The 27,232-nt window shown below is 45.7% G+C and overlaps 1 protein-coding gene across 8 annotated transcripts in view; it reads left to right on the top strand.

Moving 5' to 3' along the window:
• Window positions 1–27,232, top strand: part of METTL25 (methyltransferase like 25) — a 467,640-nt gene that overhangs the window by 206,190 nt on the left and 234,218 nt on the right. For all 8 annotated transcript variants that reach the window (XM_063927684.1, XM_063927686.1, XM_063927682.1 and 5 more), the window contains 2 exons: window positions 2,778–2,951; window positions 9,355–9,461. In XM_063927684.1, coding sequence (XP_063783754.1) covers window positions 2,778–2,951; window positions 9,355–9,461 — 281 coding nt within the window. The remainder of the gene's footprint in view (window positions 1–2,777; window positions 2,952–9,354; window positions 9,462–27,232) is intronic.

Below are 27,232 nucleotides of genomic sequence, written 5' to 3'. Positions count from 1 at the left end.
ATATAATCTATGAATGCCCTTGATTCTCATTGTGAATAGTCTTTGAGGTATATTTTATTGAAGCACTCAATCCTCCTCATCTTACTCAGTAATTACTGGGCATGGCAATCTTGATTGAAGCTTTTGGTCCTCATCTTCAGCAGCAATTCATCTGCTTCAAAAATATTGATTGGCAAAAAATATTTATTTTAAGCACTGTCGTCCAACTGATCTAGTCCAGGCAATAAAAGTAAAATAAACCTCAGTTGAAGTATTCTCTGTTCTAATATTAAATTTTTTTTCTGAGCTCTAATCAACCCATAAGAAAGTAGTTCCTGTACGTCATACCCCTTGAATTTATGTTTATAATTACAATGTACACAAGGGTGGACTCCTAGCATTAAGCTTTCTAAATTATTATTTTTATGGTGGCTCTTAGGCTGGGATGTACGTTGTGATACTTCTTGCTTCTATTCACATGCATACCTCATGAATACTTACCTGCCAGGACAGCCATAGAGCTGTCCCGGCAAAGAAGTGACTTCTGGGTTTATAACATAGAAGTCCTAATTGCCACATGCATGGCCATCGGCCATCACACACGCAAGCCTCATGGCATTGCCTATTAGGCAGAAGCTCCTGAAAGTTAGACTTTCTAGTTTTGGCTGTATATGGACCAATATATGGCTGCAAATGGACAGCTCCATAGCATTCTATGTGGCTTGCTGTTATCTGACCTTTTAATACATATGGCGGTCCAAATGTATTTAAAGAAATCGGAGGAAACTGCTGCTTTTGGAGGTTCTACTAAACTTTTTGGATTGATACTTCCCACCCATAGGTATTTAAATTGCTCCTATATAGTTGCAAGAGTGGCAGTGGTGCTTCTATTAATTGTGTGCTTTTGAATGTGTAAAAGCTGGCCTTGTATAATCATTGGTCGAATCCCATCTAGTTCTACAATATCTACTTGATTTTTGGTACCTGAAACCCTATACAGTGCAGAAATAAGTGTGATCTCAAGCATGTGACTGTCTCACAATACAGCAGCGGTGTTATACAATATGGAGTAATGTTGATTATAAGTTTGCATATATACTTGCTGATAGAAGAGAAGCTAGGTTCATGTGTTTTATAGATACGCACAAAGCACATTAAAAATAGAAGAAACAAAAAAAATGTAGTGCCTAATACTATATTTTGTGTTGGTAAAAGGGCAAGAGCACATTAAATGTGTGAATAAAACTGGTCTATAGCACGTTTTGTGCATTTTAATCCATTTTTGGCACTTATAAGAAAGTGAAACTCAAAAACACAAAGCAATGACATTTATACAATCCCTTTGCAATGTTAAATCCCCTGTGACAGGTGCTCTTAATTCTGAACAACTGACGTGTTGTCAGCTAGTCTGTCTTTGAAGAAGAAAGTAAGCTCTTCATGGTTAAATATTTGTTAACATGTACAAGCTAGAAAGTGCTAAAATGTCTAGTATCTAGTGTTATGGTCCTAAAAGTTTTGAAATGGTGAAGTCTGCATTTAAAGAATAACTTGATAGTTGTATAACAATGTGTTATGTATATCCCAATGGCTATCACTGCCTGAAGTCTTTTCATAAACCAATGCTATTTTTAAAGAGAAAGCTTACACCTATGTTTTTTTTCTCCCATTTGTTGGCAGGTTAACAGCATCTTCTGCAAAATCCTCCTTGTAAATTCATTGTGTTGTAATAGAGCCAGTGCAGCCAATAAATATAAACTTTGAGTTTAATCTCAGCCAGGTATTAAAATGTGCCTTGGAACCAAAATAGGTATATGTTTGGCCAAACATAAATTTAGGAATAACACTTTCTGTAAGATGCGATGCACAGAAACTCCAAATGATCTATCTATGTGGTTTGAGACCTTTTCACAGCCAGCTCATTAAATTTCATTCTTCTCACTCAAAGGTAAACCATAAAGTCAGGACGTTTCCCTGCAGCATAAAATGAACCTAATCCAAATAATATGGAGTTGGAAGCAAAACAGTTGTGCAGTAATGCATAAAGCAGGAAAACCTTCATTATATTCCCTTTCTTAGGTAGCAGAAATGACTGGTGATTGAAGCCATTTCCATAACAAACAAGATAAAATGGGCAACATGCTATGGGGACTGTGTATGTGACCTGAAGTAGGACACAATCCCTTTTGAGGAGTCTTTTCCCAAAAGTTCTTTTACAAGTCTATTACAATTTTTATAATCTAGCCTGCAACGTATTGTTAATTTATCCATTTGTTACTAAACGGATAGAAATGTATTTGGAAGCGCCAAATACAAGCGTGCACTTATTATATGTTCAGGTCAATGACTCAAGCTCCCATAATGCATTGTTGAAGCATGGCTCAATTTAAAACATGCCTAGAATCTTTTGTGGTCAACATAATGAGGAGAAGCACATGAAAATAGCTTCCGAATGCAGCAGCTATACTTAGCTCTGTGAACAGGCAGAATTTCATTGTCCTTCTTTGTAACTGATAGGGTGCGGGATGGAGCGGTTAGGGAGGGGAGTCAGAACAGAAGAGGGTGCCAGGGCAGAGAGCGGTGGAGGCGGAAACTGAGGTGCCCTGTCATATGCCAGGTTCAATAAACTAGTTATTGAATAATTTAGCAAATTCTTAGAATAGGGTTGGATTGACTTGGCATGTCAGCTGCCATAATGCCAGCATGGAGATAATATTTTCCATAGCCAGATAGTCAAGTCTTACACCTCTCATGTATTACCTATATGTTTTGCCTGCTGTAATGATCTGTTTGTTTTTCAGATTCCGCAGAATCTCCTGACATATCAAGAATATTTTCTACTACAACCAAGCAACTGGTGGATCTAGAATCCTTTGTGGATGCTGCTCAGTACCATTCCTTAATGTTTTTGGGATTATGTACTCACGTTGCAGAACTGTTTGAAGCTTTTGCTACTAGGAGAGCTGAGAAGCCTGGTGGGTATTTATTCCTTGGTACATAAAATAATTAAAGGCAAATGAGGTTCTGTGTGTTGTTTTTTCTTGTATATTTTGTTGAATAAATATTCTTTAGGTTAACACATTAAATTGTATTTTTACATTTTAGGAATAGGTTATTGGGGAATTCAGTTGCTGGTGAAGGTTGCAAATTGCCGTTGCCATGACGTTTAGACACTGGCAATGGCACCCCTTCACACATCCTTTGCCTGGCCGGCCGAATGCCCGTGTTTCACAAAAGTGCTCACAACCCTATCGGGTATTGAACAATTTTGTGTGAGATCCTGCTGCCGTAAAGTGAGTTGGGTGCCACGCAGATTTGCCATCAATTTAATACCCCCTATATTTGCTGTTTGAATACAGATGCCAAGCTTACTGCTATACTCTGGAAACGATTACCATCTGGCATTAAAAACTTGATTTTACTGATGTTTAATGCTAGTAAAAGCATGTAAACTTTTATGGAGATGATTGTTGTAGCTATGTAAGGCACCACAGTGTTACGCATTGCCGGACAGTGGAAAAACATGACCTACATAAAACAGACTGTTCAAAGGCTATAAGGAAGAGAACTTGGGTTCCAATTGGAAAAAGCACAGCTGAAACAAGAAGAGTGTGGATTAGTACAATTGTGAGGGCGACTTAGTGTGGGTAGTACAGGAGTGTGTAGGATATGCTCTAAGAAAGAGATGGGCTATCAGAGACATTTGAAGACTGAGGGAGAATCTTTAAGGGGCTTGACAGGTAATTCCATGAGTGTCTAGTGACATAGGAGAAGTCTTGTAGGTGTTAGTGAAAGGGTATTACCAAGAAATAAGGTGAGGCATTGGTCAGAGTTAGGTTTAGGAGGACAAGTCTCATTGGTGTAAATATGAGCATCAAAAGTAAAATAAAGCTTCATCACCAGTGGGTAGAGCTTAAGTATGATTTAAAGTGACTCTAAATTAGCTCTTTCTTTCTGGTTTGATGTTTAATATGGGCATGGGCGTAGCGAGGCCAGAACTCATGCTCCGAGTGTCTTATAGCTCCAACAGCTAAATACACCAACGGGGCAGTGTCCTGATCCCCAGCTGAACAGTGGCAACAGGGGTTGCCATTCAGAGCACCCTCATTCATTGTCGAACTGGACTGCGGGGGAGTCGGGGGAATCCCTGGTGTCACTCTTCTTCCTACTGCCACTGTGCGTAAATGTCTTGGACATTTGGAATGGTATGACTGTACTCTCTTTCATGGACAATCCTTGCCAGAGCCTCCAGTCAAAAGGTAACATGGAGGCACAAGACCAAGTTCTAACACACAGAGGCTGCAGCAGCACAGGTATAGTACCCGATATGTGCATCAGGGTCCAGGTTAGTTTATATTTCTCTATCAGTGGCACCCCCCAGTAAAATCTCCCACTCCCAGTAAGTCCTCCCTCAGTAAGTTCTTTGGCACGCTTCACATTGGAAGCATGCTTTCCATACCTTGATGCATATGGGCACATCACAGCCACATAGAATTCTATGGGCCTTACCATGCCACAAGTCCGCAGCAGATATTGGCTGTGACCTATTTAATACACATGAGGATCCATATGTATTGCAGTAAACATCCAAAAATTACAGTTTTCAGAGGTTTGACAGCATTTTTTACATTGATCCATCCTGCCACATATGACATTCAGCAAACTCCACACATGGAAAATGTTTCCATGGACAATCAAGTGAATATTGAGTTTTGGAGACCAGCGTGACTACTGTGTCCATTGTTACGGGATGTAGTCACAATCCCAGCGGTCAGCATACCAACGCTGGGATCCTGGTCGCAATAATGCATGCAGGGTGCCGAGGGCTATTCCAACTTGTGGGTGTCCACGACGCCCATAGAGTGGTAATAGAATCTGTGAGCCACCGAGCCCTCAGTGTGGCAAGCGCAGCGAGCCAGCAAGGGGATTTGTTGCGCTCGCCCCTCTGCCAGCATCTGGTGGCCGGGATCCTGGTGCTGGCATGCTGACCACCAGGATCCCGACCGCTGGTATCCCGAACCCAACCCATTGTTACAGCAATATTTACAGCATCTATTTAGTTTCTAATAATGAGAAGTCAAGTATAATTACAAGCAAGTTTTTGTTATGTTTTCAAAAAAGATATCCAATATATAAAACACAACCATGGAGCAGCCAAACTATTAGAGAAAGTCGGAGAGTAAAGTATATTGTTTATTACTTGCTTTAGATCTTCCATATGTGTAATCCTCAACACATGCATCGATTCTCTGTTCTGCTGGACCATGCAACCAGTAGAAATGTTTCGGATTGGTTTGGTTGGTGAATTATTGGTAAAGTGGGCAGAGCTGGGTTTCGGATACTCTTATTAACTGTACTGCAGATTGTAACTGTATCTGTTATATGTTCAGGTTGGCTGTAGTTCAAATGCTTTGTAACTTGGAAGGGTCAAAGACAGAACATAAAATATAATAATCAATTTATGTATTTGTTTACATAAGGCATCTGTTTACATTTGAGAACATAAGATACTGCCTTTATAAAATAACTTGATCAAAAAAGGTCATGATCTGCCTGCTTTCAAAGATTAGAGACAATCCAGATATTTCCAGATACTCAGCTGCTCTGCGACTTTTCCGGAGCTCGCTTTTATAACTACAGTGACTATATGGAATCTTGTCTGCTGTCTCGCCCTTTAATTTCCTCCAGAGGATCTAATTCCCTCCTAACGTACTCTGCTGCATGGACTTCTCAGTTTTACCTGTTTTATTAGTTACGCAGATTAGGTCATTTGAACTCCTGAACTTTATGCAGCCAAATGAGATAATCTGAAGAGTATTTGTCTCTAGTCACTAGAGAATCGGCAAAATTGGAAATAACTATTTTATATATATATATATATATATATATATATATATATATTTATTTATTTATTTTGTTATCTACACTTTTACAATTCTGTAGCTTGCTGCTTACTGGACTTTTGATTTCATACTACTGATTCTTTAAGATAAGAATTCTCATTGTGTGAAATTGTTCTGAGACTATTAATGAATTTGCAGCCTTCTAAGAGGGGTATCCAATTGTTTTTCTCACACCGCCTCTTCCGTCTAAAGTGACGGGCGATATTCAACTGTTTGTGCTAACGGGCGTGAGTGGCGTGGGCACCCAAATACATCGGGCTTAGCTGTGTAAAGCATCTAAATCTGTCCAAACTACTGGACGTGCTGCGTTTTGGTGGACTTCTGCTCACCACTTAAGGAGGTTGCAAGCAGAAGTAATGGGCATCTGTTGCACAAACAATTGAATATCACCTGGTCACTTTAGATGGGGGCTGGGGCAGTGCTAAACAGTTGACTTCCCACTAAAGATTCCTTGCTTGCTCTTTTTGAATCCAGATGTGACTACATGTGCTTAGCGTGTGATAAACACACGTAATCTGCAGCAGAAGTTCAAGAGACCACAGCAGCCATTGATGGCTTAGGCATTCCCAATTAAAATGCATGGTCTGTTTCCTCTTGCCTGGGGTGACGGCAGCACATAATAGAAAATATGGAATTCATGATCTCTCGCACATGCATTGTGGCCTTTCCTGATTACATGCATATAGTACATCTGTAAAAAAAATATGTGCAGTTTAACTTTGACTAAAATGTAAATTTGATTACAATTATATAGCAAAGTGCAAGTTATATACAATATATGAATAATAGTTAACAGATTGATTTAAATTACTGTCATCAGGTTTTGGGTTTTTTTTTGTGATCAATTTGTATATTCTATTGATCTATGTTAGGATTCCTCTCTATTTACCAAGCCCTGCAGCTGGCAAAAGTGATCACTGGATGACTCTTGTGATAGCTTCTTTATGCAAAGCATGCAGAAGCCTATTTAGCATGTACTGCCGCAATCATCAGGTGAAAAACAGGGATAATACTTTTATTAAATAAAGCTAATGCAAATATATTCTTCTCCCATTTTCTTAACAGTTTATTTTATTCTATTTACCAAAACAACTTTTGGGAGAATCTGCTCTAAAACCTTAAAGGTGCATACACACGGTGCAATGTAATCTTATGATTTTGACTAAAAAGTCACAATCGTAAGGAAAGTTAGCACATATCGCACCATGCTTGCTTGCGATACCGGTGTGCGCTCCCGTCGTGTCAGTATCTCAAGAAAAGATAAACTGTGCAGGCAAGGCAATTTTGACTATATTGTGTACTATCTAGTTTCTAGTGTAGTCAAAATTGTCTCTTAGTCAAAATGTCATGTAAACATAGTCAATATCGGTAGTTCATGGCTCTGCGGAGTTCAGGGAAAATCACAAAGTCAAAATTGAAGATAGTCAATATCTCACTGTGTGTATGCACCTTAAGATCAGGCTTGCAGTGCACATGTGTAACCCGCGTCACACAAGGGCAGACCGACACTTGTTGGCTGATAAAGAGGTAAGTGTCTACTTACTTCTGCTGGCCGAGTATTGCCAGGGAGCCGAGGCTCGCTCATTTGCCCTAGTGGCATGTTAGCGATCCCGATTCCAGCACGACAGTCCCGCTTTTCTCCGGTTTTGTCTTGCTGGCAGGAAGAAGTGGAAGGTTGGGGAGCACTCTGTCATGCAAAGCAGCATGATCAGCATCCATTTAGTCCTGGAAGATGGTGGGGACAGCCCAGCAGCTGCCTTCTGCGTGAGCAGAATGTCCATACCAGCGGGATTCATATGTTGGGAGATATGATTTTAGTGATGCAGCAATAAAATATTCTGTTATTGCAATATACAGCAATAGAAATTCTCTTCCATCAAAGCTGTTTCATAACTAGAACCCCAAGTGTTTTGTATTTTTACATTGCAAACTTTTTGTGTTATTATAATGGTTTATTTAGCGCCATCAGTTTCCGCATTGAAACTTAAGACCCGTATACACTGCCCGATATATCGTCCGTTCTCTTGAACGGCCGATATATCGCGTGTCCGACGGCCAATGTGTACGGCCGATACGTCTGTGAACTCCGTCGTTCACAGACGTATCGCGTCGGCCCTGCAGCACAGCTGACGGCCAGTATTCTACCGATATATTGGTGCGTCGCTGTGTGTGTACGGCGGTCGGCCAACCGCCCGTACACATGCTGCGGCGGCCGGCGGTGATTGACAGCTGAACACGCCCGCCCAGTTTATGACGTCAGTCCCCGACGGATCGGGCAGTGTGTATGCTCAACACACTGCCCGATCCGTCCATAGATATATCTGCAGATCAATTGATCTGCAGATATATCTACTAGTGTGTACCCACCTTTAGGTGGTGATTCAATGCAGTTCGCAACACTGTTGCGTCTTTGGATGCAGCAGCCATGCGAAAATATGCTAATGCTGCAGCAAGCGTCTTCTGTTTAAAGGCTTCTGTCAGCTTCTAACATCTGCTGCTGCGTTCAAAGACCCTGCTTCAGAACACTTGCGTGAAGATTGGTCACCTGAGTAACATGAAGGTTACTAGGTATGGCTTTGTATTCCAGTCTCACAGGGCCAGGAAATTTGCATTGGAGGACGCCGACCCTGGCCTCAGCACGTCGAAAAAAATCGGGATGACATGCACCAGTTTTATAAAACTGTCCCCGTCATTTTCCCTGCTCCACCCCTCCAAAACGGCTTTGGGACACTGAGCAAGATTGCAGACAGAGATTGGCATATGCTCAGTACAGATCCTGAGCATGCACTGGTCAGTAGACATTGGAGTTGTGCATAAACTTGGAATCAGACCCATGGGCCGATAATTTTTATCCCCAAAAAAAGGACATTCTTTATCGTGCTATTTAATTAAAGGCCATTTTTTGGGGTTTTCTTATCGGTAGTCCCATTTTCGTACGATATTGTATGGGATCCGGGGATAAGTATCTGGACCCATATGTTATGGTCCTCTCTGAGGACACCCGAAGCTTAATCTCCAATAAGTGCCGGGTATCGGGGGTATTTGAATATCCCCCAGCGAATCAATTAGCTGTAGGGAATTACCACAGCTAATTGAATACCAGCCATAGAGTCTAAATTCCCTAACCTACAAACACACACACATTAGTGTTAATTTTGTCAATATCCAGTTACACTACCAGTTTGTTTTTTGAAGCGTTGGAGAATCAGACCCACATAAACACTGAGAGAACATGCAAACACCACACAGATCATGATTGGAATTGAACTCATAACCTCTGTGCATGAGGTGGTAAAGATAACAACTACACCACTGTGCTGCTTTGTTAAATATATCGAATGTGTTTTATTAATATTATTTATTAGTAAACTATAATACAATACTCTGTTATTGCTAAACAATTCATTTGAAAACTCATACTTATAAATATTTCTTATTTTTACCCTTGCCTTATGATTTGTTCTTTTATCTACAGATAAAGATATAAAGACTGACCAGTTTATGAATGATAAGAAATCACATGAAGTTGTCATTATGTCACAGCTTGTAGAAGGCATTGCAAGTGTTTGTAAAGTCAAACAGGTAAAATGTGTGCAAATGTTAGTTATTTAATGGATTAATGGTCTTCTTAAAGAAAGCCTTTTCAATCTGCAGAAGTAATGTAAATGTAATTTACAATTTTGAAGACCAACCTTTTTATGCATTATTATACTGTTTTGGGATATCTGAATATTTCATGGACTCTTTTATAACTGAAATACTGAGACTCGAAGTTTTATTTTATGTACTGGAACAGAAGATGCTGAACAAATTATGCAATGATTGGGTTCCTTGATCAAGGCTTCCCTATCTAAATGTGAAATAAAGCAGTCCTCATTCTCTGTCTCTTTGGCACATTATTTATTCACTGTCACTGCATTTAACAACTACTGTTTGTCTTGATCAGAATAGCCAACCATGATTTGGCTCTTTACTGTATATTTAAAATTAACGAGATGACATGCAGAGTCCATAGAAGCCGAGTCACTCCTATGTGAAATGCTGAGGTACATCATGAAATGTTTGGCTCTGCTCCTATTGTCTATCACGGTAGGATGAACATCTTCCCATAAGTATATTACAGGTTGAGTATACCTTATCCAAAATGCTTGGGACCAGAGGTATTTTGGATATCGGATTTTTCCGTATTTTGGAATAATTGCATACTATAATGAGATATCATGGTGATGGGACCTAAATATAAGCACAGAATGTATTTATGTTACATATACACCGTATACACACAGCCTGAAAGTAATTTTAGACAATATTTTTTATAACTTTGTGCATTAAACAAAGTGTGTGTACATTCACACAATTAATTTATGTTTCATATACACCTTATACACACAGCCTAAAGGTCATTTAATACAATATTTCTCTATCGTCCTAGTGGATGCTGGGGTTCCTGAAAGGACCATGGGGAATAGCGGCTCCGCAGGAGACAGGGCACAAAAAGTAAAGCTTTAGGATCAGGTGGTGTGCACTGGCTCCTCCCCCTATGACCCTCCTCCAAGCCAGTTAGATTTTTGTGCCCGGCCGAGAAGGGTGCAATCTAGGTGGCTCTCCTAAAGAGCTGCTTAGGAAAGTTTAGCTTAGGTTTTTTATTTTACAGTGAGTCCTGCTGGCAACAGGATCACTGCAACGAGGGACTTAGGGGAGAAGAAGTGAACTCACCTGCGTGCAGGATGGATTGGCTTCTTGGCTACTGGACATCAGCTCCAGAGGGACGATCACAGGTACAGCCTGGATGGTCACCGGAGCCTTGCCGCCGGCCCCCTTGCAGATGCTGAAGTAAGAAGAGGTCCAGAATCGGCGGCAGAAGACTCCTCAGTCTTCTAAAGGTAGCGCACAGCACTGCAGCTGTGCGCCATTTTCCTCTCAGCACACTTCACACGGCAGTCACTGAGGGTGCAGGGCGCTGGGAGGGGGGCGCCCTGGGAGGCAAATGAATACCTATTTTGGCTAAAAATACCTCACATATAGCCTCCGGAGGCTATATGGAGATATTTAACCCCTGCCAGAATCCGTTAAGAGCGGGAGACGAGGCCGCCGAAAAAGGGGCGGGGCCTATCTCCTCAGCACACAGCGCCATTTTCCCTCACAGAAAGGCTGGAGGGAAGGCTCCCAGGCTCTCCCCTGCACTGCACTACAGAAACAGGGTTAAAACAGAGAGGGGGGGCACTAATTTGGCGATATGCTTATATATATATTAAGATGCTATAAGGGAAAACACTTATATAAGGTTGTCCCTATATAATTATAGCGTTTTTGGTGTGTGCTGGCAAACTCTCCCTCTGTCTCTCCAAAGGGCTAGTGGGTCCTGTCCTCTATCAGAGCATTCCCTGTGTGTGTGCTGTGTGTCGGTACGTGTGTGTCGACAGGTAGGAGGACGATGTTGGTGAGGAGGCGGAGCAATTGCCTGTAATGGTGATGTCACTCTCTAGGGAGTCGACACCGGAATGGATGGCTTATTTAGGAAATTACGTGATAATGTCAACACGCTGCAAGGTCGGTTGACGACATGAGACGGCCGACAAACAATTAGTACGGTCCAGACGTCTCAAAAACACCGTCAAGGGTTTTAAAACGCCCGTTTACTTTAGTCGGTCGACACAGACACAGACAGGGACACTGAATCCAGTGTCGACGGTGAATAAACAAACGTATTCCTTATTAGGGCCACACGTTAAAGGCAATGAAGGAGGTGTTACGTATTTCTGATACTACAAGTACCACAAAAGAGGGTATTATGTGGGATGTGAAAAAACTACCATAGTTTTTCCTGAATCAGATAAATTAAATAAAGTGTGTGATGATGCGTGGGTTCCCCCCGATAGAAAATTATGGGCGGTATACCCTTTCCCGCCAGAAGTTAGGGCGCGTTGGGAAACACCCTTTAAGGTGGATAAGGCGCTCACACGCTTATCAAAACAAGTGGCGGTACCGTCTATAGATAGGGCCGTCCTCAAGGACCAGCTGACAAGGCTGGAAAATATAATAAAAAGTATATACACACATACTGGTGTTATACTGCGGCCAGCGATCGCCTCAGCCTGGATGTGCAGAGCTAGGGTGGCTTGGTCGGATTCCCTGACTAAAAATATTGATACCCTTGACAGGGACAGTATTTTATTGACTATAGAGCATTTCTATATATGCGAGATGCACAGAGGGGTATTTGCACTCTGGCATCATGAATAAACGCGATGTCCATAACTGCCAGAAGATGTTATGGACACGACAGTGGTCAGGTGATGCAGATTCCAAACGGCACAGTATGGCCGTATACAGGAAGAGGACTTGTTTGGGGTCGGTCCATCGGACCTGGTGGTCACGGCAACTGCTGGAAAATCCACCGTTTTTTACCCTAAGTCACATCTCTGCAGAAAAAGACACCGTCTTTTCAGCCTCAGTCCTCTCGTCCCTATAAGATCATATCTGCCCAGGGATAGAGGAAAGGGAAGAAGACTGCAGCAGGCAGCCCATTCCCAGGAACAGAAGCGTTCCACCGCGTCTGACAAGTTCTCAGCATGGCGCTGAGACCGTACAGGACCCCTGGATCCTACAAGTAGTATCCCGGGGGTACAGATGGGAATGTCGAGACGTTTCCCCTTCGCAGGCTCCTGAAGTCTGCTTTACCAAGTCTCCCTCCGACAAGGAGGTAGTATGGGAAAAAATTCACAAGCTGTATTCCCAGCAGGTGATAATTAAATTACCCCTCCTACTACAGAAAAGGGGTATTATTCCACACTATATTGTGGTACTGAAGCCAGAAGGCTAGGTGAGACTTATTCTAAAAATTTGTTTTTGAACACTTACAAAGGTTCAAATTAAGATGAAGTCACTCAGAGCAGTGATAACGAACCAGGAATAAGGGGACTATATAGTGTCCCGGGACATCAGGGATGCTTACCTCTATGTCCCAAATTTGCCCTTCTCACTAAGGGTACCTCAGGTTCGTGGTGCAGAACTGTCACTATCAGTTTCAGACGCTGCCGTTTGGATTGTCCACGGCACCCTGGGGTCTTTACCAAGGTAATGGCCGAATTGATGATTCTTCTTCGAAGAAAAGGCGTCTTAATTATCCCTTACTTGGACGATCTCCTGATAGGGGCATAGTCCAGGGAACAGTTGGAGGTCGGAGTAGCACTATCTCGGATACTGCTACAATCAGCACGGGTGGATTCTAAATATTCCAAAATCGCAGCTGATCCCGACGACACGTCTGCTGTGCCTAGGGATGATTCTGGACACAGTCCAGAAAAAGGTGTTTCTCCCGGAAGAGAAAGCCAGGGAGTTATCCGAGCAAGTCAGGAACCTCCTAAAAACAGTGCATCATTGCACAAGGGTCCTGGTAAAAATGGTGGCTTCCTACGAAGCAATTCCATTCGGCAGATTTCACGTAAGAACTTTTCAGTGGGATCTGCTGGACAAATGGTCCGGATCGCATCTTCAGATGCATCAGCGGATAACCCAATATCCAAGGACAAGGGTGTCTCTCCTGTGGTGGTTATAGAGTGCTCATCTTCTAGAGGGCAACAGATTCGGCATTCAGGATTGGATGCTGGTAACCACGGAGCCCAGCCTGAGAGGCTGGGGAGCAGTCACACAAGGAAAAAATTTCCAGGGAGTGTGATCAAGTATGGAGACTTTTCTCCACATAAATATACTGGAGCTAAGGGTAAATTTATAATGCTCTAAGCTTAGCAAGACCTCTGCTTCAAGGTCAGCCGGTATTGATCCAGTGGGAAAAACATCACGGCAGTCGCCCACGTAAACAGACAGGGCGACACAAGAAGCAGGAGGGCAATGGCAGAAACTGCAAGGACTTTTCGCTGGGCGGAAAATCATGTGATAACACTGTCAGCAGTTTTTCATCCCGGGAATGGAAACTGGGAAGCAGACTTCCTCAGCACGACCTCCACCCGGGAGAGTGGAAACTTCATTGAGAAGTTTTTTCCACATGATTGTAAACCGTTGGGAAATACCAAAGGTGGACATGATGGCGTCCCGTCTGAACAAAAAACGGGACAGGTATTGCGCCAGGTCAAGAGACCCTCAGGCAATAGATGTGGACGTTCTGGTAACACCGTGGGTGTACCAGTCGGTGTATGTGTTCCCTCCTCTGCTTCTCATACCTAAGGTGCTGAGAATTATAAGACGTAGAGGAGTAAGAACTATACTCATGGCTCCGGATTGGCCAAGAAGGACTTGGTACCCGGAACTTCAAGAGATGCTTACAGAGGTCTTATGGCCTCTGCCGCTAAGAAGGGACTTGCTTCAGCAAGTACCATGTCTGTTCCAAGACTTACCGCAGCTGCGTTTGTCGGCATGGCGATGGAAAGCCGGATCCTAAGGGAAAAAAGGCATTCCGGAAGAGGTCATTCCTACCCTGGTCAAAGCCAGAAAGGAGGTGACCGCACAACATTATCACCACGTGTGGCGAAAATATGTTGCGTGGTGTGAGGCCAGGAAGGCCCCACAAAGAAATTTCAACTCGGTCGTTTCCTGCATTTCCTGCAAACAGGAGTGTCTATGGGCCTCAAATTGGGGTCCATTAAGGTTCAAATTCGGCCCTGTAAATTTTCTTCCAGAAAGAATTGGCTTCAGTTCCTGAAGTCCAGAAGTTTGTCAAGGGAGTATTGCATATACAAACCCCTTTTTTGTGCCTCCAGTGGCACTGTGGGATCTCAACGTAGTTCTGGGATTCCTCAAATCACATTGGTTTAAAACCAGTCAAATATGTGGATTTGAAGCATCTCACATAAAAAGTGACCATGCTCTTGGCCCTGGCCTGGACCAGGCGAGTGTCAAATTGGTGGTTTTTTCTCAAAAAAGCCCATATCTGTTTGTCCATTCGGACAGGGCAGAGCTGCGGACTCGTCCCCAGTTCTCTCCCTAAGGTGGTGTCAGTGTTTCACCTGAACCAGCTTATTGTGGTGCCTTGCACCTACTAGGGACTTGGAGGACTCCAAGTTGCTAGGAGTTGTCAGGGCCCTGAAAATATGTTCCAGGACAGCTGGAGTCAGAAAATCTGACTCGCTGTTTATACTGTATGCACCCAACAAGTTGGGTGCGCCTGCTTCTAAGCAGGCGATTGCTCGTTGGATTTGTAACACAATTCAACTTGCACATTCTGAGGCAGGCCTGCCACAGTCTAAATCGGTTAAGGCCCATTCCACAAGGAAGGTGGGCTCATCTTGGGCGGCTGCCCGAGAGGTCTCGGCATTACAACTCTGCCGAGCAGCTACGTGGTCAGGGGAGAACACGTTTGTAAAATTCTACAAATTTGATATCCTGGCAAAAGAGGACCTGGAGTTCTCTCATTCGGTGCTGCAGAGTCATCCGCACTCTCCCGCCCGTTTGGGAGCTTTGGTATAATCCCCATGGTCCTTTCAGGAACCCCAGCATCCACTAGGACGATAGAGAAAATAAGAATTTACTTACCGATAATTCTATTTCTCGGAGTCCGTAGTGGATGCTGGGCGCCCATCCCAAGTGCGGATTATCTGCAATACTTGTACATAGTTACAAAAATCGGGTTATTATTGTTGTGAGCCATCTTATCAGAGGCTCCGCTGTTATCATACTGTTAACTGGGTTTAGATCACAAGTTGTACGGTGTGATTGGTGTGGCTGGTATGAGTCTTACCCGGGATTCATAATTCCTCCCTTATTGTGTACGCTCGTCCGGGCACAGTACCTAACTGGCTTGGAGGAGGGTCATAGGGGGAGGAGCCAGTGCACACCACCTGATCCTAAAGCTTTACTTTTTGTGCCCTGTCTCCTGCGGAGCCGCTATTCCCCATGGTCCTTTCAGGAACCCCAGCATCCACTACGGACTCCGAGAAATAGAATTATCGGTAAGTAAATTCTTATTTTTTAATAACTTTGTGTATTAAACAAAGTTTCTGTACATTGAGCCAACAAAAAACAAAGATTTCACTATCTCACTCTCACTCAAAAAAGTCCGTATTTCGGAATATTCCGTATTTCGGAATATTTGGATATGGGATACCTGTAGTTGTAAAAAGTTTGCTCCATTATCAACTTCTATTTTATCCATTATCTAATTTTAAAACAAATGTTTTGTAATACTGAGACACTATTCCATATATGTATGTATGTGTGTGTGGATGTGTGGTAATTCATCAAATTTTTTCCTTCCAGCCAATCATTTTCTGATTGTTTGATAATTAGGCAAAGTACTTTTCTGCAGTGGGGTACACTGGTATTCTATAGGGAATAACATCGGGGTGTAGAGTTGGATTTTGATCCGAGGCACCAACAGGCTAAAGCTTTGACTGTTCCCAGGATTCACTGCACCGCCTCCTCTATAACCCCGCCTCCAGGCACTGGAGCTCAGTTTGTAAGTTGGTGCCTGCAGTGCAGGCAGCTAACAGGTGGGGCTGCGCTAGGCAGCCCTGAAAAAAAGCTTTTTTAAAGAAGAAGGGCTGCAGCACAGACATTCAGTCTGACATTCTGTGCTGCGGCTCCATCACATCCCTCAGCGGCGCTGCGTACTCCCGCGCCCTGGTTGCAGGGTACTTGCAGCGGTGGCTCTCCGGTTCCCTTAAGGCACACATCACCGCTGCTGCTCTCCTGGATCGTGTGGCCGCACTTCAGGGAGGTGGTAAGAGGGTTCCCTAGCTGGGACTCGCCGAAATAGCGAACCGGTCGTGGTCCCAGGAGACGGACCGCGCCGCTGCCGTGGACACTGTGGCCCTGCAGGGACCCCACTATATCCACCAGGGCAGGGAGCACAGGTCGAATCTACTATCCATTTAACATATCCATAGTACCTGGTGGTGAAGTCCAGCAGAGGGGATAAGGTGCTGACCTGTAGCCCCTCCCCCTGCTCTAGGCGCCATCTACAGCAGGTGTTCCCGCCCTGGAGCTGCATCTCTCTCCCTCACTCCCTGTCAGCGTTTGGGCGCCATTTCACAGAGCTGCGCTGATCCTGGGACTGTCTCCTCTCAAAGATGCCTGCCTCATCAGCGCTGTGCATTTACAGGACACTTAAGTATTCTGCATGTCGTTTAGACAGCGTTAGTTAAGAACAAGTGCACTCTATATGAATATTTAGTGCAAGTATTCAGTGATATACATCCAGTGTTTACTGTGCATTGTTATATCTGTATACATTCATAGCTATATGTAGGATTACTAGTCCAGTGCAGTTTTATTGATTATATGTAATAATTTCTGCATTGTACCTGTGACTGTGTGTGCCTATATCTGCTGTGTTAATTCTTGTATCACACATATTGCTATCACTATATTCTGTTCCCTGGGGATCTAGGTGCATCAGAGTCTCATATACTATATAGTGTTCCACAGGATATACTGTTAAGTATTTTTCACTGTGTGTTTCAGTCACTTGATACTGCTTAAATCCTCTGTTGTGCTGTGAATTTGCGGTCACATAACACAGGGGGGTTTTGTTAGGTATTGTGTTTTTTCACATAACACAGGGGGGTTTTGTTAGGTATTGTGTTTTTCTGGCTATATTGTACTGTTACGCTGTACGGCTACATTCCCAATAATGTCTGCTACACAGGGCAGGAAATCCGCAGACGCTCCTGCATCATGCAGTGCTGACGTCACGGATTTATCTGCGTAAAAGATTTCTCTTGAGGGTTCAGGTAGTGGGTGTTCCCCACCCCCTAGTCAGCCCGCAGTGCCTGTGGCACATCAAGACCCACCTTGGGCTGCGTTTTCCAATGTGCTGACTACGCTTGTAACATGGCTTGCGCCCCCTGTGGGACCTCCTGTGCCATTACAGCCACATATAGTCCCTGTAGTTAATCCACCATGGGCGGATACTCTGTCAACCCAGTTACAGCAATTAAATCAGTCCTTAGTTAAACAAACACCTAACCCTCGCCCTACTGGGACCAAAGGGTCATCTAAGCGGGCCATTTCTTCCTCACAATCTACTAATATTTTGGATGATTTTTCCGATTCGGATGGGGAATATACTGATCCATCAGATGCTGATACTGCTGCTTCTGATAATTCTACAACACTGGTTGATGTCCCTGACCTAGTGGAGGCTATCAAGCTCATTTTTCAAATTGATGATGACATTGACCCTCCTGACACGTCTAAGAAATCTGATAAGTTCAAACGCCAGAAGGTTACTAAATTAGTTTTACCACATTCTGACCATTTAATTAACATACGTCAAGAATCCTGGTCTTCTCCAGGAAATATATTTTCCCTGTCTAAAAAGATGCTAGCTCGTTATCCTATTTCTGCGGAGTTGAGTAACAAGTGGGAAACCCCGCCACCAGTGGACTCGCATGTAGCCCGTCTTGTGGTGTCAACTACTCTGCCTGTCACCATCGTCACCTCTTTGAAGGAACCGAAGGATAAACGTGTGGAAGGTTGCTTGAAGTCTATTTACACCCTTACAGGTGCTGTACATAGACCCACTATGGCAGCCTCTTGGGCTGCAAAAGGCATTGAAGCATGAGTTGAAGCTATTGAGGAAGAGCTACCTCTTAATTTTTCTGACACTGCCAGACAATATCTGTCATATATTACCACAGCCTCCCATTATATTCAGGAGGCGGCTTCTGATGCAGGTGTTATGGTGGCTAAGGCATCTACTACGTCTATCCTAGCTCGCCGAATTATGTGGTTACGGTCCTGGTCGGTGGACCTGGACTCTAAAAAGACCTTGGAGGTGCTCCCTTTTAAGGGAGATATACAATTTGGGGAGGATCTGAACAAGATTGTGACGACTTAGTGTCGGCAAAGACTACGTTTCTCCCAAGTACTAATCCTTCGACTCCGAAGGCTAAGAGTACTACTTTTTGTTCCTTTCACCCTCCATGTAAAGGAAAGGGTCAGGCGTACCCGAGACACTCGCACTTCCAAATCCTCAAAGCCCAAACCTAAAAGTTTTTATGTCGCCCGTCAGCCTGCTTCCAAACCAGACAAGCCTGCTGCATGACTGGGCGGGAGGCCGACTTCTGCAGTTCGCCCAGGTATGGTTAAAGACCACTTCAGACGCCTGGGTGCAGGAAGTGGTCTCTCACGGATACGCAGGGCTGGTGCTAGGGTGTTCGGCGTCCCCCTGCAAACTATAAATTTGCACCTTCCCTCCCATACTTTACGACACAAAAAGGGTGTGGTCTCACAAGAAAGGGGTGTGGCCACAAATTAGTACCACCAATTAAAATTATGCCACACATTACACCATACAGTAGTGGCCCTTATTCACGTTACATCACATGGTGTTGCCTCTTTTTCGTGTTAAGCCACATGATAGTGCACCTTATTCACATTACACCACACAATAATGCCCCTTATTCATGTTATTATTATGGGACAGAAGATGGGGGGGTGAGGCAATAGCTGGGACAAAACACAAAGGGGGATTGTGCCTGAGTGACAGGACACGGGGGGTTGTGACACAGTGACAGGACACCAGGGGGTGACACAGACAGAACACGGGAGGGGGATGACACAGTGACAGGACACGGGGGTTGACACAGTGACAGGACACGGGGGGTGACACAGTGACAGGACACGGGGGGTGACACAGTGACAGGACACAGGGGGGTGACACAGTGACTGGACACGGGGGGGTGACACAGTGACTGGACACGGGGGGGTGACACAGTGACAGGACACGGGGGGTGACACAGTGACAAGACACGGGGGGTAGACACGGGGGGTGACAGGGTGATGGTACACTGGGGGGGGTGACAAAGTGACGGGACACTGGGGTGACAGTGACGGGACACAGGGGGGTGACACAGTGACAGGACATGGGGGGCTGACACAGTGACAGGACACGGGGGGGTGACACAGTGACAGGACATGGGTGACACAGTGACAAGACACGGGGGGGTGACACAGTGACGGTACACGGGGGGGTGACACAGTGACGGTACACGGGGGGGTGACACAGTGACGGGACACTGGGGTGACACAGTGACGGGACACTGGGGTGAGACAGTGACGGGACACTGGGGTGAGACAGTGACGGGACACTGGGGTGACACAGTGACGGGACACTGGGGTGACACAGTGACGGGACACTGGGGTGACACAGTGACGGGGCACTGGGGTGACACAGTGACGGAACACGGGAGGGGGGGTGACACAGTGACTTTGTCAGAAAACTAGGGGACGAGAGACACAAGGCTGGAACAGAACACAGAGTTAAGGGGGGAGGGTGACACAATGGCTGGGACTGAACGGGGGGGATGGAATAGTACAAAATATGGGGCGGGTGACACAATGTCTGGGGCTGGGAGATGGAGTAGTACAGAACATGGGGTGGGTGCTGTCACGATCCGGGTATCTGGACGCCATTACTTACCCTTCAGATGCCTCCTAAGGCGGGCTCAGCGTTCCAGGACCAGATTCCGCTGTTCCTGAGTTTCCACATGCAGAGTGTCAGAGTGGTGTTTTCATCAGCCGCGGCCTCCGCTGTGCCCGCGTGGTTAAATGTGCATCTATCAGCCTGGCGTCTCCTGTCTCCGGTGGCCGGCGCCGCCATTACTGTTTCCCAGACCACATGGATTACAAACCAAACTTCCCTCCAAGTGTCTGCATGGGCGCAGCCATCTTGGATTCTGTCATCTGATCATTTCCACCAATCTGCTGTTTGTATTGTTGATTTGCATAATTGCCTAGCCAACCCCTTCCTTGCTGCAGGTATAAGTAAGCTGTGCCTGAGCAAGGAAGACGTCAGTGCTTTGGTTGTCAAACCTAGTTCCTGTTTGTCTCTCTTCTATGATTGTCTTCCAGGTTCCAGCTCCTGTCTCAAGACTTCCACCATAGAGACCCGCACCAGCATTCCACCTGCGGTGTAGCCTGACTCTCCAATCCATTGTGGATTCATCTGTTTCCAGCTACAACACTACCTGCTTCCAGCCTCAGCTTCCAGCAGAATACAGCTTCCCTTAAAGGGCCGGTGTCCTTTCTACACTTTACCACTCTCCACCGGAATTATTATTTCTCCGCTCTCAAGTTCTACATTTCAGTTCACATTTCATCGCTCCCAAAGTTCATTTATTATTTAACTGGTTCCAGCCAGTATCCACTCCGTGCTAACAACAGTCTGGTTCCAGCCAGTATCCACAGCAGCTGTTTTACCTTCAGCAACCCAGCTCTTCCTGGAACACCAGCTGGTACAATCCTGGGTTATCTCCATTGCTACAGCCGGGCCTGGTAAGGACTTTCCATCTAGAAGATCATAAGAACTATCTCACACTACCAGTGCCCTGTGGCTCCTGCCATGCTGTAGTACTCAGGAACTGTATTTATTCTTTGCTGACTTTTACGTTTTCTTTTATTGCTGCTGTGATGCGGAGTTGTCATAATAAACATCATTGACTTTTATCTAAGTTGTCGTGGTCACGCCTTCGGGCAGTTATTATTCATGTTACTTACATGTCCAGGGGTCTGATACAACCTCCCAGGTTCCGGTACATCTCAGCCCCTACAACTGAGGCTGCCTCCCGTCAGCTCAGGCCCTCAGTTGTGACAGTAAGCACTGACCTAATGAATCCAGCCGGAGACCAGGATCAAGCGGCCAGGCCGATGCAAGAACTGGCAGCCCGACTAGAACATCAGGAGGCTGCACAGGGCCACATCATCCGCTGTCTCCAGGATCTCTCTACTCGGCTGGATGGGATTCAGACCACTCTCCGTGGATCAGGCGCGTCTGGTGCGTCAACCACAGTGACTCCAGCTATAACCCCACCCACCTTACCCATTCCTGCTCCACGTCTTCATCTTCCAACGCCAGCAAAATTTGACGGATCTCCAAGATTCTGCAGGGGATTTCTCAACCAGTGTGAGATTCAGTTTGAGCTACAACCTGGCAATTTCCCCAGGGACCGTACAAAAATTGCCTACATTATTTCTCTTCTCAGTGGCTCAGCCCTCGATTGGGCATCACCGTTATGGGAGAGGTCCGACACCCTGCTATCTTCTTACACTGCATTCGTGTCAACATTCAGGCGCATCTTCGACGAGCCAGGCCGGGTAACTTCAGCTTCGTCTGAGATTCTCCGTTTACGCCAGGGATCACGTACTGTAGGACAATATCTTATACAGTTCCAGATCCTGGCATCCGAACTGGCATGGAACGACGAGGCCCTGTATGCTGCATTCTGGCATGGTTTATCCGAGCGTATTAAAGATGAGTTAGCTACCAGAGACTTACCCTCCAAGTTAGATGAGTTAATCTCACTTTGTACGAAAGTTGACTTACGTTTCAGAGAGAGAGCAACTGAGCGTGGAAGATCATCTGCTCCAAAATCTTCTGCTCCTCCTCCTCGCCAACTGTCACCAACTAAAGATGAACCCATGCAAATTGGCCGTTCCCGTTTAACTCCTGCTGAGCGCCGAAGACGTCTCTCCGAGTTTCTCTGTTTGTACTGTGCAGCTCCGTCTCACACCATTAATGCCTGTCCCAAACGTCCGGGAAACTCCAAATCCTAGCTCGCCAAGGAGAGGGCCGGCTAGGAGTAATGATCTCCTCTCCATCTCCTCAAGATTGTAACCTCCCAGTCTCGCTTCAAGTTGCTCAACGTTATCAGAACGTCATTGCCCTCCTGGATTCCGGAGCAGCTGGGAACTTTATTACCGAAGCCTATGTTAAACGGTGGTCCCTACCCACCGAGAGACTTCCTTCGTCCTTTTCCTTAACTGCTGTGGATGGCAGTAAAATTTTTGATACAGTTATTTCTCTAAGGACTCTACCAGTTCGTCTGAGAGTGGGAGTTCTTCATTCCGAACTTATTTCACTTTTAGTGATTCCAAGAGCCACACATCCTGTGGTCCTGGGCCTTCCATGGCTCCGTCTTCACAATCCTACAATTGATTGGACGACTACGCAAATCCTGGCATGGGGTTCCTCCTGTACTAAGACATGTTTGTTTAAAGTGTTGCCTGTCTGTTCCTCCTCCCCCAGGTCGTCTGATGTTCCACCTCCTCCATATCAAGATTTCACGGATGTGTTCAGTAAAGCTTCTGCTGATATCCTTCCCCCTCATAGAGAATGGGACTGCCCGATTGATCTCGTTCCAGGGAAGGTTCCACCTCGAGGCCGAACTTATCCGTTGTCTCTCCCCGAGACGCATTCTATGGAGGAATACATAAAAGAGAACCTAGCAAAGGGGTTCATTCGACCTTCTTCTTCTCCAGCCGGCGCAGGCTTCTTTTTTGTAAAGAAGAAAGATGGTGGTCTGCGGCCGTGCATCGACTACAGAGGTTTGAACGACATTACCATCAAGAACCGCTATCCTTTACCCCTGATTACTGAGCTCTTTGACAGAGTTAGCGGAGCTACCATCTTTACAAAGCTGGACCTGAGAGGTGCATACAATCTCATCCGGATCCGTGAGGGTGACGAGTGGAAGACCGCATTTAACACCCGTGACGGACATTATGAGTACCTCGTCATGCCCTTCGGATTGAGCAATGCTCCAGCTGTCTTCCAGCATTTCGTCAATGAGATCTTCAGAGACATTCTATACCGTCATGTCGTGGTCTATCTAGATGATATCCTCATTTTTGCCAACAATTTAGAGGAACATCGTTTCTGGGTAAAGGAGGTTCTGTCCCGTCTCCGTGTCAATCATCTCTACTGCAAATTAGAGAAATGCGTCTTTGAAGTCAAGTCCATTCCGTTTCTAGGGTACATTGTGTCCGGTTCCGGACTAGAGATGGATCCTGAGAAACTACAAGCAATCCAGAATTGGCCAGTACCCTTAACCCTCAAAGGGGTCCAGAGGTTCTTAGGGTTCGCCAATTATTACCGAAAGTTTATACGAGACTTTTCCACCATTGTGGCGCCTATTACTGCTTTCACCAAGAAGGGTGCTAACCCGTCCAAGTGGTCTGAAGAAGCCATGCAAGCTTTTCATCTTTTAAAACAGAGGTTCATCTCTGCACCTGTCCTGAAACAGCCTGACGTCGACTCTCCTTTCATCTTAGAGGTGGATGCCTCCTCCGTTGGAGTAGGAGCGGTGTTATCTCAGAGGGCTAAAGATGGTCATTTACATCCTTGCAGTTTCTTCTCACGGAAGTTCTCCCCAGCGGAGCGCAACTATGCCATTGGCGACCAGGAGTTGCTAGCCATCAAGCTCGCTCTAGAGGAGTGGAGATATCTGTTGGAGGGAGCTTCTCATTCAATCACCATCCTTACAGACCACAAGAACCTTCTATATCTAAAAGGCGCACAATGTCTCAACCCTCGTCAGGCCAGATGGGCACTTTTCTTTTCCAGGTTCGACTTTAAACTCCAGTTCTGTCCGGGCTCTCAGAATCGCAAGGCCGATGCCCTTTCCCGCTCATGGGAGCAAGAAAATGAGTCAGAGTCTTCAGACAAGCATCCTATTATAAATCCGTTGGCATTCTCCACGGTAGGGATGGACTCTACGCCCCCATCAGGGAAAAGTTTTGTGAAGCCGACACTAAGGAAGAAGCTCATGCATTGGGCCCATGCTTCCCGTTTTGCCGGACATACAGGTATCCAAAAAACCCTGGAGTTTATCTCTAGGTCCTATTGGTGGCCAACTCTGAAAAAGGACGTTTTGGAGTTTATTGCATCTTGCCCAAAGTGTGCTCAACATAAAGTATCCCGCCAGTCGCCTGCGGGGCAACTGGTTCCACTATCTGTTCCCCGTCGACCATGGACCCATTTGTCGATGGATTTTATTACAGATTTGCCCATGTGCAACAAGTTCAATACCATCTGGGTGGTAGTTGACCGGTTCACCAAGATGGCACACTTCATTCCTCTCACCGGTCTTCCGTCAGCTTCCAAGTTGGCTCAAGTATTCATACAAGAGATCTTCCGACTCCACGGTCTTCCAGAAGAAATTATCTCAGATCGAGGAGTTCAATTCACAGCCAAATTCTGGCGAAGTTTATGTCAAGTCCTCCAAGTCAAGTTAAAGTTTTCCACGGCTTACCATCCTCAGACCAATGGTCAAACTGAGAGGGTGAATCAGGACTTGGAGGCCTTCCTCCGCATCTATGTGTCCTCCTCTCAAGATGACTGGGTTCAATTACTTCCCTGGGCCGAGTTCTGTCATAACAACCAGTATCATTCTTCATCTTCTTCAACACCATTCTTCACCAACTTTGGATTCCACCCTAAAGTCCCTGAGTTCCAACCGCTTCCAGCAACTTCTGTTCCCGCAGTGGATATCACCTTGCATCAGTTTGCCAATATCTGGAAGAGCGTACGATCAGCTCTGCTCAAGGCATCGTTCAGGTACAAGAAGTTTGCGGATAAGAAGCGTCGAGCAGTTCCTGCTCTCAAGGTGGGTGATCGGGTATGGTTATCCACGAAGAATTTGAGGTTAAGAGTTCCCAGTATGAAGTTTGCACCTCGCTACATCGGTCCTTTTAAAATTGATCAAGTCATCAATCCTGTTGCTTACAGACTCCAGTTACCTCCCTTCTTAAAAATACCCAGGACATTCCATGTTTCCCTGTTGAAACCGCTAATCTTGAATCGGTTTCATTCCTCACTTCCACCAACTCCGAAAGTCCAAACTCAACGAGGCGTTGAGTATGAAGTGGCCAAGATCCTGGACTCACGTCACCGTTACGGTCAACTTCAGTATCTCATTGACTGGAAGGGCTATGGTCCTGAAGAACGCTCTTGGACCAATGCCTCTGACGTCCATGCTCCTGCCTTGGTCCGAAATTTCCACGCAAAGTTTCCTTTAAAGCCTAAGAAGTGTCCTGGGGCCACTCCTAAAGGGGGGGGTGCTGTCACGATCCGGGTATCTGGACGCCATTACTTACCCTTCAGATGCCTCCTAAGGCGGGCTCAGCGTTCCAGGACCAGATTCCGCTGTTCCTGAGTTTCCACATGCAGAGTGTCAGAGTGGTGTTTTCATCAGCCGCGGCCTCCGCTGTGCCCGCGTGGTTAAATGTGCATCTATCAGCCTGGCGTCTCCTGTCTCCGGTGGCCGGCGCCGCCATTACTGTTTCCCAGACCACATGGATTACAAACCAAACTTCCCTCCAAGTGTCTGCATGGGCGCAGCCATCTTGGATTCTGTCATCTGATCATTTCCACCAATCTGCTGTTTGTATTGTTGATTTGCATAATTGCCTAGCCAACCCCTTCCTTGCTGCAGGTATAAGTAAGCTGTGCCTGAGCAAGGAAGACGTCAGTGCTTTGGTTGTCAAACCTAGTTCCTGTTTGTCTCTCTTCTATGATTGTCTTCCAGGTTCCAGCTCCTGTCTCAAGACTTCCACCATAGAGACCCGCACCAGCATTCCACCTGCAGTGTAGCCTGACTCTCCAATCCATTGTGGATTCATCTGTTTCCAGCTACAACACTACCTGCTTCCAGCCTCAGCTTCCAGCAGAATACAGCTTCCCTTAAAGGGCCGGTGTCCTTTCTACACTTTACCACTCTCCACCGGAATTATTATTTCTCCGCTCTCAAGTTCTACATTTCAGTTCACATTTCATCGCTCCCAAAGTTCATTTATTATTTAACTGGTTCCAGCCAGTATCCACTCCGTGCTAACAACAGTCTGGTTCCAGCCAGTATCCACAGCAGCTGTTTTACCTTCAGCAACCCAGCTCTTCCTGGAACACCAGCTGGTACAATCCTGGGTTATCTCCATTGCTACAGCCGGGCCTGGTAAGGACTTTCCATCTAGAAGATCATAAGAACTATCTCACACTACCAGTGCCCTGTGGCTCCTGCCATGCTGTAGTACTCAGGAACTGTATTTATTCTTTGCTGACTTTTACGTTTTCTTTTATTGCTGCTGTGATGCGGAGTTGTCATAATAAACATCATTGACTTTTATCTAAGTTGTCGTGGTCACGCCTTCGGGCAGTTATTATTCATGTTACTTACATGTCCAGGGGTCTGATACAACCTCCCAGGTTCCGGTACATCTCAGCCCCTACAACTGAGGCTGCCTCCCGTCAGCTCAGGCCCTCAGTTGTGACAGGTTTTACATAATGGCAAGGACAGAATACGGGGGAGGGGGAGGTATTTGTAACAGTGACAGAACATAAAGACCACTGATGAGAGTCTCAGTGGTTATGCTTATCCTTGCGCCCCCATGCCCACCGCCCAGCCCAGTGACCTGAAGTGCTGCACAGCTCAGGCACTCAGGATGCTGACTTACTGGCTCCGGCGCGGCTGTGACTGGGGTCCAGGAGAGCGCACTTCTTCTGCTGGGGGCTGCGCTGCTAACAAGGGAGTCGGACTGTGGGGGCAAGGCGAGCCGCAGCAGCAGTTTGATGACGCGCTGCAGGGCATAAGGGGGCGGAGCTTACCGGCGTACCACACGCT

This window comes from Pseudophryne corroboree, chromosome 6 (assembly GCF_028390025.1).
Source record: "Pseudophryne corroboree isolate aPseCor3 chromosome 6, aPseCor3.hap2, whole genome shotgun sequence".
NCBI lineage: Eukaryota > Metazoa > Chordata > Amphibia > Anura > Myobatrachidae > Pseudophryne > Pseudophryne corroboree.
This window is presented reverse-complemented; position numbering and strand designations above follow the sequence as displayed.